The 15,202-nt window shown below is 41.0% G+C and overlaps 1 protein-coding gene across 2 annotated transcripts in view; it reads left to right on the top strand.

Moving 5' to 3' along the window:
* The window catches only part of cenpp (centromere protein P), an 86,737-nt gene that overhangs the window by 359 nt on the left and 71,176 nt on the right, over positions 1-15,202 (top strand). Inside the window, exons 1-6 of one of the 2 annotated variants that reach the window (XM_063215086.1) lie at positions 692-768; positions 982-1,122; positions 1,649-1,797; positions 2,674-2,762; positions 3,394-3,482; positions 14,209-14,305. In XM_063215086.1, the coding sequence (XP_063071156.1) occupies positions 998-1,122; positions 1,649-1,797; positions 2,674-2,762; positions 3,394-3,482; positions 14,209-14,305 (549 nt within the window). In that variant the 5' untranslated portion in view covers positions 692-768; positions 982-997. Of the gene's footprint in view, positions 1-691; positions 769-981; positions 1,123-1,648; positions 1,798-2,673; positions 2,763-3,393; positions 3,483-14,208; positions 14,306-15,202 lie in introns of those variants that run through there. The other variant, XM_063215085.1, reaches the window with a different exon arrangement.

A 15,202-nucleotide genomic window follows, 5' to 3' on the forward strand; every position in this document is an offset into this window, starting at 1 on the left:
GAAAACATTATGAAGCGATATTCGTTTTCTTTGTACGACTGTCTTATCAATGGAAGTTTTGTCTTTCACTGAATTGCTCCCTGCCATATCCTTTATTTTCTGTATATGGCGCTCCATCCAATGGCAAATACAGATGTCATGTCAGCCCAAACTGCTCTTCGGAGTAGTTGCATGTTAGGTAAATGCCAGCTCCAAGTAAACAGAGGTATTTGATGCAGATTATACGAAGTTGCCCCCTACTGCATGGGTAACTTAAGCGATGGTGAGCATGCACCACAGGCTGAACATTCATAATTCCCTCATACATAAACCCTATGTCCATAGTGGTGCATGCAGTCAACAGTCTTTGAATAGCTTTCGAACCTGTGACCCTGGGATTTCAAGTCCAAACTACACAGCTACAACCAGGGATTTCCAAGGACATCATGGATTACAATTGATAAGGGCAATAGAATATTCAATTAAGAAACATAAACTATACATGAATGCAGTAATTGAATATAACAGTCCTCTCATGAAAGCATAGAGCAGGGGAGTCTGTCATTGTTTTGCACTAAAACCTCTTAGAATCATGATTAAGCATCAGAGCTGTACAGTAGTGTTTACTTTTGCATACAGTTTTATGGGCACACAGTGTAAAATAGAAAGAAAAATGTCTGCACACTTAAATCCCCTTTCTGTTCTTTTTAATGATAGGCCAAGCTTTCGGTCTACTGACCTTCCTCAGGGCTCAGTTACAAATGGAACATTTCATCACTACTGAGGAAGGTCAGTAGACCGAAAGCTTGGCCTATCATTAAAAAGAACACAAAGGGGATTTAAGTGTGCAGACATTTTTCTTTCAATTTTACACAGTTTTTGTTTATGTTTGGCACCTTTTAATCGAGAGTGCGGTGGGATCCGGTTGTACGCATGGGCACAGAGTGTGAAATCGTATGAAACAGTTGTATTAATCTACTTGCTGTTTTGATATTGTTTTAGTTGCCAGGCAGAGAGAATGGAGGAACAATATGAAGCTGAAATACAGAAACTGTATGAGGAGATTGCCATGTTGGAAGCAGAGAAGGAGAACTGTGAGAGAGAAGTGTCCATGCAGTATGGCAAATATCTACACGGTGTGTTGTAAGTATCATGCTTTTGTCTAAAATGAATGAATAGAGACCCTAAATGGTGATTTTAAAGATGCATTGTGTAACATGTTAAGTAGTTTACTTCCAGAAATCATGCTGCCCATTCACAAATGTTAACTTTTTCATGAATACTTATCACCACTATAGAATTCGAAGCATTCAATATGATTGGAAAAATTGCATTTTTCGTATATGAAAAGGGAGATTCCTCCATTGTCTGCCATTTTGAATGTCCAGAAATAGATATTTTTAGCTGCAAAACTTACTGCATTTAAATTCTAGTTCATATTAAATATAGTAAATATAGTAAATAATCATGAGAAGATCAAATTTGGCACTAGACAGCACAGTTTCAATGAGCAGCATAAATGCAGTACCTACTCTGACCACCATCCTACACAGTGCACTATTAAAATAATAACAATAACAGCATGGCACAATAAGCACAAGTATGAAAACATCTCAAAAACGATTTTTATGGTGAATCTGATCACTGATGGGTGCTGACTTCATCTCAGAGACGTTCTGGAGGAGGGAGATGTGAGGAACAAGAGGGATGTTGCGAAGCTCATGGAGGAGATCGAGAAGATGGAGAAGAACCTCGACGCAGAGATGAAGCTCAACAGAATCACCCTGACCTGCTGCAGCACCAAGACCATACAGAAAAGTATGTGTATTTATTTTGCCCACTAAAAATGTTTATTTCTTTTGCTCACTTAAAACAGAATCCTTCATGGACAAAAGTAGTCCATTATTACCCTCCAAACATTAACTTTCGGGCACAGACTGTTCTGCCTTGCTGCTTACTCTCTAGTAGAGCTAGGCAATTTTCCCTTACAAAAAAACCTTGGATTTTTTGTCATAACACCTTCTCGATTCATGATCTGAATAAACGTCCTCCTCCTTATGTAGAACCTAACAACTTCTCCCTGTAAATATACCAAGTCAAAACACACATTTATTTTGAATGTATTATTATTATTAATAATATTTATTATTTTGAACAGAAAAGTCTGCAGTCATCTACTCTGCACTTCTCTACACATTTGTAGTTTGTTTGAACTAAAATTGGTTTGAACTAAAAAGTGTCCCACAGGAACCCTGATTAACCCAGTAGACCCATTGAAAGCATGAAAATCAAATTTTTGAAGAGGGTCTCAAATTTTACAAACTTTTGTTTGTTTATAACAAAGCTGCCTTCTAAAAACAGAGGTGTTTGTCCCAGTTTCCCCTGTCTCAAAATTCCATTCATGAGTGTTCAAGTTTATTCACAAATAATCCCTCTACTGCTTGTTAAGTGTATTATTTACAGGTGGCAGGGCTGCTGTCAGCTTTTGCTGGGCCTAGCCCAAAGTGATCCGAAGGGGGCCCCCACTAAATGCATACTTTGTAATGGGGACCCAATTTAAAGCCCCCTTTCTCCCTGGGATTGGGACAACTAACCTGTTTGTGTCTGCCCCCCCCCTGTGATCATCTTTGTCATATTGATATACTTTAACATGCTTTACTGATCATGCTGTCTTTTGTTGTTGTTTTCCTGAAGGCAGTGCCAAGGATGTGCAACAGTACCAGCTCCAAGGTCATTGTTATCATGTCTGCTTTGATGTTGGCTTCACCATCACTGAGGTGCAGGTGAGTTAACTCAGCCATTGTGCATTATTTAAAATTTTTCCTAACAAGTGTTCTCATTGGCATCACAGGCCGTTCTTGTTAGGGAGCAATACTGTAGAGGGGGGGTGGCAGACCCAGACCCAGACCCAGACCCCTCACCTCAATAAAGTGTCCCGTATTTTTTTCATTGACAGTCGGCAACCATAATACATACGTATAGTTTGGCCCCTTAACTTGGAGGAATTTTTAAAAACTGGCCCTCGTTGACATTTAATTGAATAGCCCTGCTGTACTGTACTGCGCGTTCTACTGTATGTTTGACACTGGTTTGGTTATATGACCAGCAGAGGGCAGTGTGAAACAGTGCAACACAGTATACGGCTCTGGTGCAGCACTTTCACATTTTCAACACCTGGGCAGTTTTTGCAACTCCCTATTTACTGTCTGCTGGCATGAAATGAACGAATGAGACACTCTTTTGCCTGCCATAGAATGGCGTCATGTGTAAAACTGATGTTTTCTGTCAGAGTTTCACAACAGCTTGTTACACATCTCTCCTGTATTAATAGAATCATATAGCAGGACTGTTCAAATCTTTTAATATTTAATATACTGTACACATTTAATATATGTGATTTATTTTACATCCTAGGAAAAAGACGCTGTAACAAGGAGAGTTTCAAATCTCAGCATTATATTGGATGGCCAGGACTCCACGGACATCAGTTCAGTTTTGACTCGGTAAATACATCAATTCCGTTTGTTCCTTGAACGTTCATTAAAGCTTCTTGAATATTCTCCAATGGTTTGTTGAATTGGTAGTCTTGCATGCTAGTCCATATTCACTAATGCCTCTCTCACAGTTCCCTACTCAGGACACAAAACCACTAAAAAGATTGGTCTAGTGTCTATTTTATGTTCATTTGGCATTTACAGACTTGACAGAAATGGTTTAGTAGCCTCTTACTGCAGCAGGGGTCGCCGGCGACCCTATTCACTTGCTGAAAATGCTGAACTACATAATAGCAACATTGCTATGACATTACAGAGAGCTATAGTGCTGCACTAAGGGGTTAAGCAGTAATGGCAACCTGCCCATGAAGACTGCATAGAGTAGAGTGGCAAGCTGCTTTATGTGTGATGGAGTGATGAGGTAGTGACATTCATGACCTATGCCAAGGCCAGTGACCTGTCTTAAAGTGATACTGAGCCATTTTCGGAAATAAACTCATATTACACATCCACTTGAGTTAAATGACTGAGTTTTACCTTTCTCCTGTACTTCCAGCCATTCTCTGAGTATGGCAGTGCAAATGTTGACTCATTTGACTCATTTGACTCATTTAACATTAACATTTAACATTAGCATTAAATCCTATTTAGACCATTTAGCCGCCAGCTGGTCTCATAGGATTCAATGTTAATTGCTAGCATGGAAGTACAATTTGCACTGCCTCAGTATCGCTTTAAAGCTAGAGTAGCGAATCTAGGATTGTGGCTAGAGTGAGCATTGCAGCTATGCTGCCCATTGCAAATTGTGCTGTCCATCCCCAAATTTGGAAATTAATATTTACATGAATATTGATTAAGTAATCTACTAACATTTGCTGGTCTGACGAAAGTAAAGTAAGTTTTGCAGCTAATCATGCCCATTACTGAATTTCAAAAGGGCAGACTTGGAGAACATCCACCTTTTTTATGTATACGAAATGTTGATTTTCTCAATCATAATGAACACTTGGAAATTGATGGTAAACTACTAGAAAGATTACATACTCTATCTTCAAAGCGGTGCACAATTTCCGCTTTTGCACCAAACCTCACCATACTACACTGTAGCCACTCATTTGCTACCCTAGTACTCCGTGTCTATATTTGGAAAATCACTGACGTTGGGATGAGGTGACCTCTGACTTCTAAATCATTGCCGTTTGAAATCCAGGAGATTTCCACCTTTTTAAGTGCCATCGTTCCGTGCCAGCAGTAGATATCTTTCATAGCTCCGGCAACTTGCTATAAACTGTTGCTTGCCTGGGACTCCAAAGCTTAAGATGGAATGTGATGCGGTCAGTTGGGTTATGTTCACAAGATGCCCATCCTCAAACACAGATAAACACACATCCTTTTTTTTATTTTATTTTTTTATAAATGTTTTTATGGGGCTTTTATGCCTTTATTTGACAGAACAGTGTGAGATGGAGACAGGAAGCAAGTGGGACTTAGAGATGGGGGAGGATCAGGAAATGACCCCGGCCGGACTCGAACCGGGGTCCCCGTGGGCATGCGAGCCCAAATGTGGGGGGCTTAACGCGCTGCGCTACAGCGCCCCATAAACACACATCTTTATGGGGGGCTTTTCATGCTTTTTTTTGAGAGGACAGTGAGAGAGGGACAGAAAGTAGTTGGAGAGAGATGTGGTAGAATTGGGGAAATGACCTCGGGTGGGATTCGAACTCAGGCCCCCGTATTCATGGTATTGCACCATGGCCGACTGAGCCATGGCGCCCCAACTTGAGGATGCATTTCTGTAAAGCCTGGTTTTGACTCCTCCTACAATAGCACTGTCAGTGGGGAGTGGCGGCAGATTGCGGACAATTCAGCCTGGGAGAAGCATACGTTCAGCGCTGCAAGCCAAGGGGTCATTTCATCCCTGCAGAGGGGCGTGTGGTGGCTGTTTGTGTACGTAGGCTGCAGTTGCAGGAAGTCTAAACCAAGCTTAAAGTGATACTGTCCCATTTTTGGAAATAAGCTTATTTTACACCTTCCCTTGAGTTAAATAGTACGGCTTTACCATTCACTTTCAACCATTGAGTCCTATGAGACCAGCTGGCGGCTAACTGTCCATGTTAACTGCTAGCTTGGAGGTAAAATTTGTACTGCCATACTCAAAGAATGGTTGAAAGTACAGGAGAATGGTAAAGCCCTACTGGGTGATTCTCACGAAACGTGCAACAAAGGTGTTTTGACAACCATTTTTTCAAAATGCTTTTTTGGTTGAATTTCTTTTTGAATCAGTTACATCAAAGTGTACAGTTACTAAGCACAATAATATCAACTTACCTGACAACTTTTTAAAACACATTTTTTAACGTTTTATAGGTCCATGTCTGCTAAAATGCTCATTACCGCAATTTCTTTCTTTCATGAAATGTATTAGGACACTTAATTGTTCTAGCAGTTGTGTTCATTGAATATTGATAGTTGTACTAGGGGCTACATAAAACACTCAAAAAAGTTTTTTTTTCTTATTATTTTAGTTTAAGAATTTTACCATTTTACCTCATTACCGCAATAGGATCATTTGTTTTCCTCTTTAATTTTAGAATACATCAGTGAAAACCTACAATTTCGGTCCAAAAATATACTGAAGTGAAAGAAACATGAAAGGTACTGTGTTCATAAAAAATATACATGAATACAGTTTTCCTTTAGTACTTTTTTTCCAATTAAGTGCTCATTTCGGTAATGAGGGATATGTTTCGGTAATGAGAATGAGTTTTCGGTAATGAGAATAAGGAGAAATAAATTGAACTAAAGCCAAATATTAGTAAATGATGTGTTATTTGTTATTATTATTAGCACAACGACAGAGCCTCCAGGGCAGAACTAATCAAATGACACCTAATAAGATGATAAATATATTCTATATAAAACCATTCATTAAGCTACTGAAGGATATTGGGATTCAAGACTTAACCCAGCCAAATATGACACATTTTGTAAAGGAAACTTAGGAAATACATTTGCAATACAATTAAGTTATATTCAGGGGAACTAGAGAAGGTGGGGTCTGTTTTAAAGGTGGCTGCCTTCAATATAGGCCTAAAGTGCTGGGGGAAATCCTAGTTTGTTTTATTAGTACGGCTCTCTGAGAACTTTTACGGCCCTCGGATGAATTTGAAGAGGCCCCTCGAATGAAAAAGGCTCCCCACCCCTGCAGTAGGTGAATAGGCGAGGCCCCTCCTGGGCACCAAAGTAATCATCATAGTACAAGGGGTGAAGGCCAAGGGGTGCACTCTGAAGTTAAGAAAGCCCATTGGGAAACTCCAGCTCCCATTGTGATTGTGACACAGCACTCCACAGCACAGAAGTGAACACTGCACACTGCACACAACGAAATTGCATTCATGCCTCACCTGTGCAAGGGGGTAGCCCTCAGTGGCGCCCCATGGGGAGCAGTGCGGTGGGACGGTACCATGCTCAGGGTACCTCTGTCATGGAGGAGGATGGGGGAGAGCACTGGTTGATTACTCCCCCCACCAACCTGGCGGGTCGGGAGTCGAACCGGCAACGTCTGGGATGCAAGTCTGACGCCCTAACCGCTCACCCATGACTGCCCTTTATAGTTATAGTTATAGTTCGTCCATCATCAAAACACCGGAGGGTAGCCACCTGATGACCCCAATGAAGCGCATACATCCCACTCCTCATCCCCACCCTGAATATGATATCACAACTCACCACTGATCTCTCCAGCCAAAAATCTATAGTGGACCAGAAATCTAAATCTGTTATGAGGAAAATCATGTCGCAGTGCGAGGTCGTGCACTGGACTTTTTTTCCGACTCGGCGCGCACCGGCAACTAGGAAGTAGGAAGTAGAAGGAACAGGAGATGACTAGAGTAGGTTGTATGGTATGCCGGTTCGGTACACCTTGATTTTAGGGTCACAGTTCGGTACATTTTCGGTATAGTATCATCATAATACTGTCCGGACCAAAGCCGGAATTCACTATGAACGTTATGTGTTATGAAATATCACTGAACACCACTAACTGTTTGAGTTGCACATTGCACACTAATGGCAGTCAGGGCATCAGACTCCCGATTCCTGACCCGCCAGTGATCTCCCCCATCCTCCTCCATGACTGAGGTACCCTGAGCATGGTACTGCTCCCGTTCGGGCGCTATTGGGGATGAGGCATAAATGCGGGTGAGGCATAACTACCATTCTGTTGTGTGCAATGTGCAGTGTTCATGTGTGTGCTGTGGAGCGCTGGATCATGACAATGGGAGTTGTAGTTTCCCAAGTGGGCTTTCACTTCACTCACATTTTTTAAAAAGAAAAAGTGTTGGTTTTCAGGACAATATCAGACATGCCCATAATTAGTATAGGGTGCATGAAAAACAAAATTAAAACGTAGCAAAATCCTGCTCTTCTCTTGCAGTATTGTTCCTTTGAACTACCTTAACTTCCTTTTCATTTTCTAGCATGTTTGATACTTGTCAAAAGGTGGCACAATAGACTTGGAATTTTGAATTGCTGTTAATGGGCATTTTCAGCTAAATCAGTGCAAAGTGCATTTTGAGGCTGTTTTGATCCCGTTACCTTTCCACTTACCCAGGACATCAAGAACTCACAGCATGTCTGAGCATGGCTTAAGGATCAGAGTATGGGGGCTGAAACCTTCCTAAAGGCTGCAAAAACATGCACGAGGAGTTTCTAATTTGGGAAAGGCAACTAGAGCATTACTCCAAATGATTCTTCTTACTAGTTTTGATTGAAATATTCTAAAAACTACTTCTCGCTGAATTCGCTAAATAGGCCTATTCACTGCTATTTCAAATGCCAAGCCTTTTGTGCCACCCTTTAACAATGATCAAATTGGATCCAAAACTTAGATTTTGGAAGGAAGTCAAGTTAGTAAAGGATACTTAAATACTCAAACCCACTAGGGTATGACAACCAAACACAGGAAGCAAAAAAATCTGTCAATTTCTGGAAAAGCACATGGACTTGAAGTGAGTCGATTTTGTCTCCCAACTTGTTCCCTTTTTGCCATCTACGCAATCTGACAACTTCACTGCGAGTGCTGGGTTCGTTGTTTGCCATTGCCTTTGCATTGGGTGACATCACTAGGCAGTTTGATTATTTTTTTTTGCATCAAAGGACCACATTTCGAGGGTGGAATATTGATTCATGGATTGGCATATGAGCAAGAATTAAGTTGCTACTTGCTCTCAATGAACTTTCACAACAGGGTTTCTGGCCCATAGTCGATTGTTGTTCTTCCAAGGGTGGGACAAAATATAAATGTCACCACAACATTTGCCAGAAAGGATGAGAACAGAAAAAAATGGTCTATGAACAACACCTGTATGACCACTCAATTTAGCTTATGTAATGTATAGGGAGATGATCACTTTTACAGACAAACCCCCATTAGAGCTATTGCATATGTTAGGCATTTACTTTTGCTTTGTTTACTTACAATATTGTATATCGAATATTGATTCAATACAATTGCATATTTTAACCCGAAATGGATGCAATGTCACTTAACACTTTCATCAAGTGCTTTAACTGTAATTAAGTGACATAGTGACAATATTTATACTGCAAAAATATAATTTGTATTTAAGGTTGCAGTTGCATGTTTAAAAATGTAAATAAATAAAAAGCGAAATGGATATATGTCATGAAAATATATTCTAAATGTAAATCACCATAGAGTCTCATTACCGAAATTGACAATCCTCATTACCGAAAGGTACTTAAAACATTGCGGTAATGAGATGGCTCAGCACAATAATGCTAACTGTAACTTGAGTAATTATGACATAGCTAATTCATGACCATTGTTGAATTCTGAAAAGGAATACCCTATTACCAAGCGAGTTTAAAATGAAAAAAATCTTTTTCATTTTGAAATATTGACTAATTTCGGTAATGAGAACCACTTTTGTCGTATTTGCATATTTTTGAGACAAATTGTGACATTTTACAGGCACAAACAATAAGGCTGACTAATCATGTAGCCATCTTGAATCTCCTGTTGGTACACATCAATTGTAGGTAGTTTCAGCTCATATTGAAATTCTGATGGCTTTTAATTGTAGCTCTGAAATATATTGCGGTAATGAGAAGAAAAACTTGGGGACACGATCTTTTCTTGAAATATTCATTAGTGTTCATTATTTAATTTGCCAACAAGGAACACTTAATGAAACTTCAGACATAGACCAACGCTCTTGTAGTGTCATTTACGTATTTTTAATTTTTTTATTATGTTTTAACCTAATTCAAAGACCAGAAATTTTGGTCGGGACACATTTCGGTAATGAGAATTTGCCTATAAAATGCATAAAAAGTGGAAAATAAAAATAACATTTTTAAAAATGAACTAGTGTGCCAGAAAGTACACGTCTTGCTCTACAGTAATGTATATTATCAAAAGAATCACTGTCATATTTAACCATTAAAACCTCATTGCCATTGATTTTTTTAGCTTCGTGAGAATCACCCTACTATTTAACTCAAGGGAAGGTGTAAAATAAGCTTATTTCAAAAAATGGGACAGTATCACTTTAAGGATGCAAAGAGCAGCGTATCATTATCAGCTGCCAGCACCAAATTCTGTAGCACCAAATTCTGGGGCGGCCATTGTACAACCATCTGCAATGGACCCCTCGTTTACGTTATACTGTATTAACATTTTAAAAAAGACTCATTCCCTATGGGGGCCCCCCCCTCATACGTGCCCTATGACATGAATCACCGTTCATAACCAAATCTTACCGTGGCCCTTGCCCTCAACCTACAGTGTATTCTACAGAGTAATTACGTAATGATCTCGTTTACATGAGACCTTTAATTCAGAATGAACTCAATTCAATTCTGAATACAAATTAATTCAGCTTAGAAAATATCAGGTAGATACTTCACTATTCAGAATTAAATGAAGGTGCAATGTAAACTCTCCGGAACTATTTAATTCTGAGCCATGAATGAAGGTGTGGGGAGATGTACGTAAGGGTGGGATTCGAACCTGTAACCCTCCTGATCTCAAGACCACCTCCTTAACCATTAGGCCACGGCTGCTGCCTCATACGCATCCCATTATGCATATGGATTAGATGCATGTTGCAGAGGTAGGGTTGTGTGTGTGTGTGTGCGTGTGTGTGCGTGTGCGTGTGTGTGTGTGCGTGTGTGTGCGTGTGCGTGTGCGTGTGCGTGTGCGTGTGTGTGCGTGCGCATGCGCGCGCGTGTGTGTGTGTGTGTGTGCGCGTGTGCGTGTGTGTGAGGGACCGCTTGCTGTGATGGGTCTGGAGCAGTGCTTTGGTGAGAGCAAGCAGCAGCAGCAGCAGCAACAGCAGCAGCAGCAGCAACCCATGGACACACATCTGGATTGTATTGTATGCTCCCAGTTTTGCTGCTGGCATGTGAAGAGGTGGAAAAATACCGAAGATAATGATTCTCACACAAGTCATAAGCATTCTGTGTTTTTGTTTTAATTGTATACCGGTAGGCTATCCTGTCAAGAGATTAGTGTCGTCGTATCCCTTTATGAAATGGGTTGTTGGGGAAATGATTACAAAGAAGTGTTTTTGTGTTGGCTTGGTGACTTCGGCTTATCATACAATTGGTAGACATTGGAAAGCAGTGTCTTTTTTTAAAACTCATTGAACTCAGGTATGAGGGTATCATTATTTGTTTATTTGCATTTAGGAATAGTTGTCTTGTGACTAGTCTAACTAGTGTATGTTTCCCCTCGACTTTGACCTGTCTTAATGTCTGTCGCACGTGTGTATGTCTTGCAATGTGCATTATGTGTATTTTGTTTAAGATACTTAGTCGACACGTTGCTTTCCCCCTGAGAATCAATAAAGTAACTGTACTCTACTACTCTACTCTACTAACTATAAAAGGTTATAACAAGTGTATTCAGAAGATCAGGTTGTGTCTGAGTCAGGTTTGAGTGGTCTTCAACTATTGAGGTTCCTGAAGGACCACAAGGCAAGTTTGGCCGGCTGATGTTGGCTGGCTGCAGTTGTATTATCATTCTTATTAACATCCATCTCTGGATCTGTCAAATCCCAGTGCATTTCCCCCATAATTCAATTATCAGAGCACTTCTCAGTAAAATGAAACAGACAGACAGACAGATATTTTGGCATGATGCAGCTGCCAAGCTTCACTGTAACTTCACTGCAGTGCAGACTTTAACCACTTTCACTCCGCCTTTGAGCTGAGCAGTTGTTCAGGGTTTTTTCTCCACACATGATGCCAGGATAGTGTTTTCTGTATGTGATGCTGTTCTAATGGAGGAAATGGTGTGTGTGTGTGTGTGTGTGTGTGTGTGTGTGTGTGTGTGTGTGTGTGTGTGTGTGTGTGTGTGTGTGTGTGTGTGTGTGTGTGTGTGTGTGTGTGTGTGTGTGTGTGTCTTTCCATCAGTCCTGTGTGCTTGTGTTCTGTCACTGTGTCTGTGGCAGAGAGAGCGAGAGAGAGCTCTGCTCACTTTTTTTTTTCCTTCGTCGCCTCACTGCTGTTGTGATGAATGTCTTCAGAGAGAGGCTGCTGCAGAGCTCTGAAACTCAGTAGTGAACTAGGCAGTCCCTCTACGTCTCCTCTCTCTCTCTCTCTCTCTCTCTCTCTCTCTCTCTCTCTCTCTCTCTCTCTCTCTCTCTCTCTCTCTCTCTCTCTCTCTCTCTCTCCTTCTCTCTTGGAAGTGCTCCATTATTTTTTCCATCGGTGCTTTACGGCATCTTTTTCGCTCTCCTCGCTGGCTGGAATCTCCCCATCTGTGGAAAGTTTAGTCTGGTGCCCCACAGCCTTGGGCCCCAGTGCAAATCTATGGAAAGTCTCAGAAAATGTCAAACTCTAGTCCAGTCGAGAGCTGGAAGGAACGCAAACATGCGACCCTGTGGACCACGACTCCGTCAGTCTGCATTGTGTCCACACGTGGCGTTATCTTTGACAAATAAATTGGGAGCAAGAAAAGCAACAACGCTTTGAAAATGTGTTTAGCCAGTCCAGATCATGGCAGTATGTTGTCCAATACAGTGGTATATATGGTGCTGAAATTGTGCTCTACGCACCAGTAAGCCCAAATTAGTTGGATGGTACATCAGCTGGCTGAAAAGCATTTCTCACCATACCCTTCTGGCCCACCACTCTAAATGTACACTTTTATTAAACACTTCCAAAGTTACAGATTCATAGTTGCGTAAAGCACAACCCATGAATAACCCAACAGCAGAAGCTTGAGTATACAACATTCTTCAGGACCACACACCACGCCATGTAACAGATCATCAGTAGGGGGAACTGGGTAAAGGTGTGCAAAGCACGTCCTACTTGCATACTACTGTTTTGAGCAGAGGTATTGACTGGTTTTCAACTGGCCCTGTGAGCAGTTAGTCCGCGGCACACTTTGTTTACGCATGTGCAGGGGTTGGACAAAATAACTGAAACACCTGTAATTTTAGTGTGGGAAGTTTCATGGCTCAAGTGGACCAGCCTGTTGGCCAATCTTCATTAATTGCACATTGCACCAGTAAGGTGAAGTGTGAAGAGTCAATTAGCAGGGTAAGACCACAGTTCCGCTCAACATTTTGCAATGCACACAACATTATGGGTGACATATCAGAGTACAAAAAGGAACAATTATTGGTGTGCGTGTAATTGTTGCATCTTTGACCGAAACAGCCAGTCTTTGTGATGTATCAAGAGCCACAGTATCTAAGGTAATATCTGCATACCACCAAGAAGGATGAACCACATCCAACAGGATTAACTGTGGACACAAGAGGAAGCTGTCTGAAAGGGATGTTTGGATGACCGGCCTTGTATATTGACTAGAGATGCACCGGATCCTGATTTTTAGGATCCTGCCGGATACCGGATCCACTGCTTAAGATCCTGCCTGATCCGGAACCGGATGCCGGATCCTAAGAAAGACTTGAAACACATAGTCTACTCGCACAACTGGGGCCTTATTATTACGTTGGCACTTTCAAAGGGCTTTCACTCCATGCAGTGATTGGGGTTGTGAAAGACTGACTGAAAAGCCTAGGCTAGGTAAAAACTAGAGATGCACCAGATCCTGATTTTTAGGCAACTGCCGGATACCGGATCCACTGCTTAAGATCCTGCCGGATCCGGATCCTGTGAAAAACCCTATTATCCTGCCTTTTCCGGATCCGGAACCGGTGGACCATTCTCGTGGAAACAGGAGAGTTGGGTTAGAGGAGGGTTAACACCCAAACATCCCTTTCAGAGAATTCAGACAACTTCCTCCTGCATCCACAGTTAATCCTGTTGGGTGTGGTTCATCCTTCTTGGTAGTCTGCAGACATATTTTTTGGTCACGCGTCATGGCAAACGAAACAAGTCCATCATAAACTGCTAAAGTGTGTAAAGGTTACTTCAGAACCTGTAGTAGTTTAACCCCTTTGCGCCAAGTCTACTGTATGTTTTACACTTACCGTCACCAAAATGGTAATGACCAAGTCTTCATCTGTTAATTAAGGCTCAGTAATGTCCTAGCAAGGTTGCTATGATGTAGCTGAGTCTTTTCAGCTAAGACTGCACAGGCCTGCCAATGGGTCCATCTGCACAAAGCGGCTACACACTACTTCAAAACACTATCTAATATTGTGCTCTGAGCTTTTTAATGTTAGTGAGTACAGCAGTTGTAAAATTTGTTACAGTATTTATTTTCAATATTTGTTTTAATTGATTTCAGAGTGGAAGAAACCAACAGTCTTATGCTGCTCTTCAACACATTGAAGAGTTTTTCAGAAAACTGCAAACACAGAAGCAAAACATTCCAACATTTTAAGGTAAGTCATGTTTCATAGATTGCATCTTGCCTTTGTCCTTGTTGGTCCTCGGTTGATTGAAATTTCAACTTTGCTTCCTGATCGGCTCGCATCATTGTTGTCATTACATGAGCACTGTGCGCACGCAAAAGTGGTCAAAGGAGGTAAGTTGTAAATGTCGTTATTGCTGTTATTGCTGGAGCCAAGGATATTTCAAATTGTTTGTAAATAATGTGTATACTAATAGTGTAGTGCAGTGTTTCTCAACTGGTGGGTCGCGACCCAAAAGTGTGTCGCGGAGGGGTCATGGGTGGGTCGCGGAGCCGTGGTGTAAAAAAATCGTAATTCATTGATTCACAAAAAAAAAACCCCCAAAAAACATCCAACTTTTCCTGCAACAATTTACCACTTTTATTTTGATAGGCGATTGAACTTGTGTCATCTGTCGTCATAGATTAAATCAGAATGTTTTTGCAAGATAGTAGCGTGCAACCAGTCATGCGAATATTGTTAAAGGGACACTGTGTGAGATTTTTAGTTGTTTATTTCCAGAATTCATGCTACATTCACTAATGTTACCTTTTTCATGAATAATTACCACCACCACCAAATTCAAAGTATTCATTAAGACAGGAGAAATTGCCCTTGTCATACATGAAAAGGGGGATCTTCTCCATGGTCCGCCATTTTGCAGAATTGAATTTCCAGAAATAGCCATTTTTAGCTGCAAAACTGACTGTACTTGGGCCATACTAGAATAGTTTATTACTAAGTAAACTTTCATGAAAAGGTCAAATTTGGCAATAGGCAACCCATTTTCAATGAGCAGCATAGTTGCAGTACCCTTTTTTAATTTTCTGCACAGTGTACCTTTAAAAAAATTGGGTCGCGACCGAATGAGAGTGGAAAATGGTGGGT

This window comes from Engraulis encrasicolus, chromosome 14, assembly GCF_034702125.1.
Source record: "Engraulis encrasicolus isolate BLACKSEA-1 chromosome 14, IST_EnEncr_1.0, whole genome shotgun sequence".
NCBI classification, from domain to species: Eukaryota; Metazoa; Chordata; class Actinopteri; order Clupeiformes; family Engraulidae; genus Engraulis; species Engraulis encrasicolus.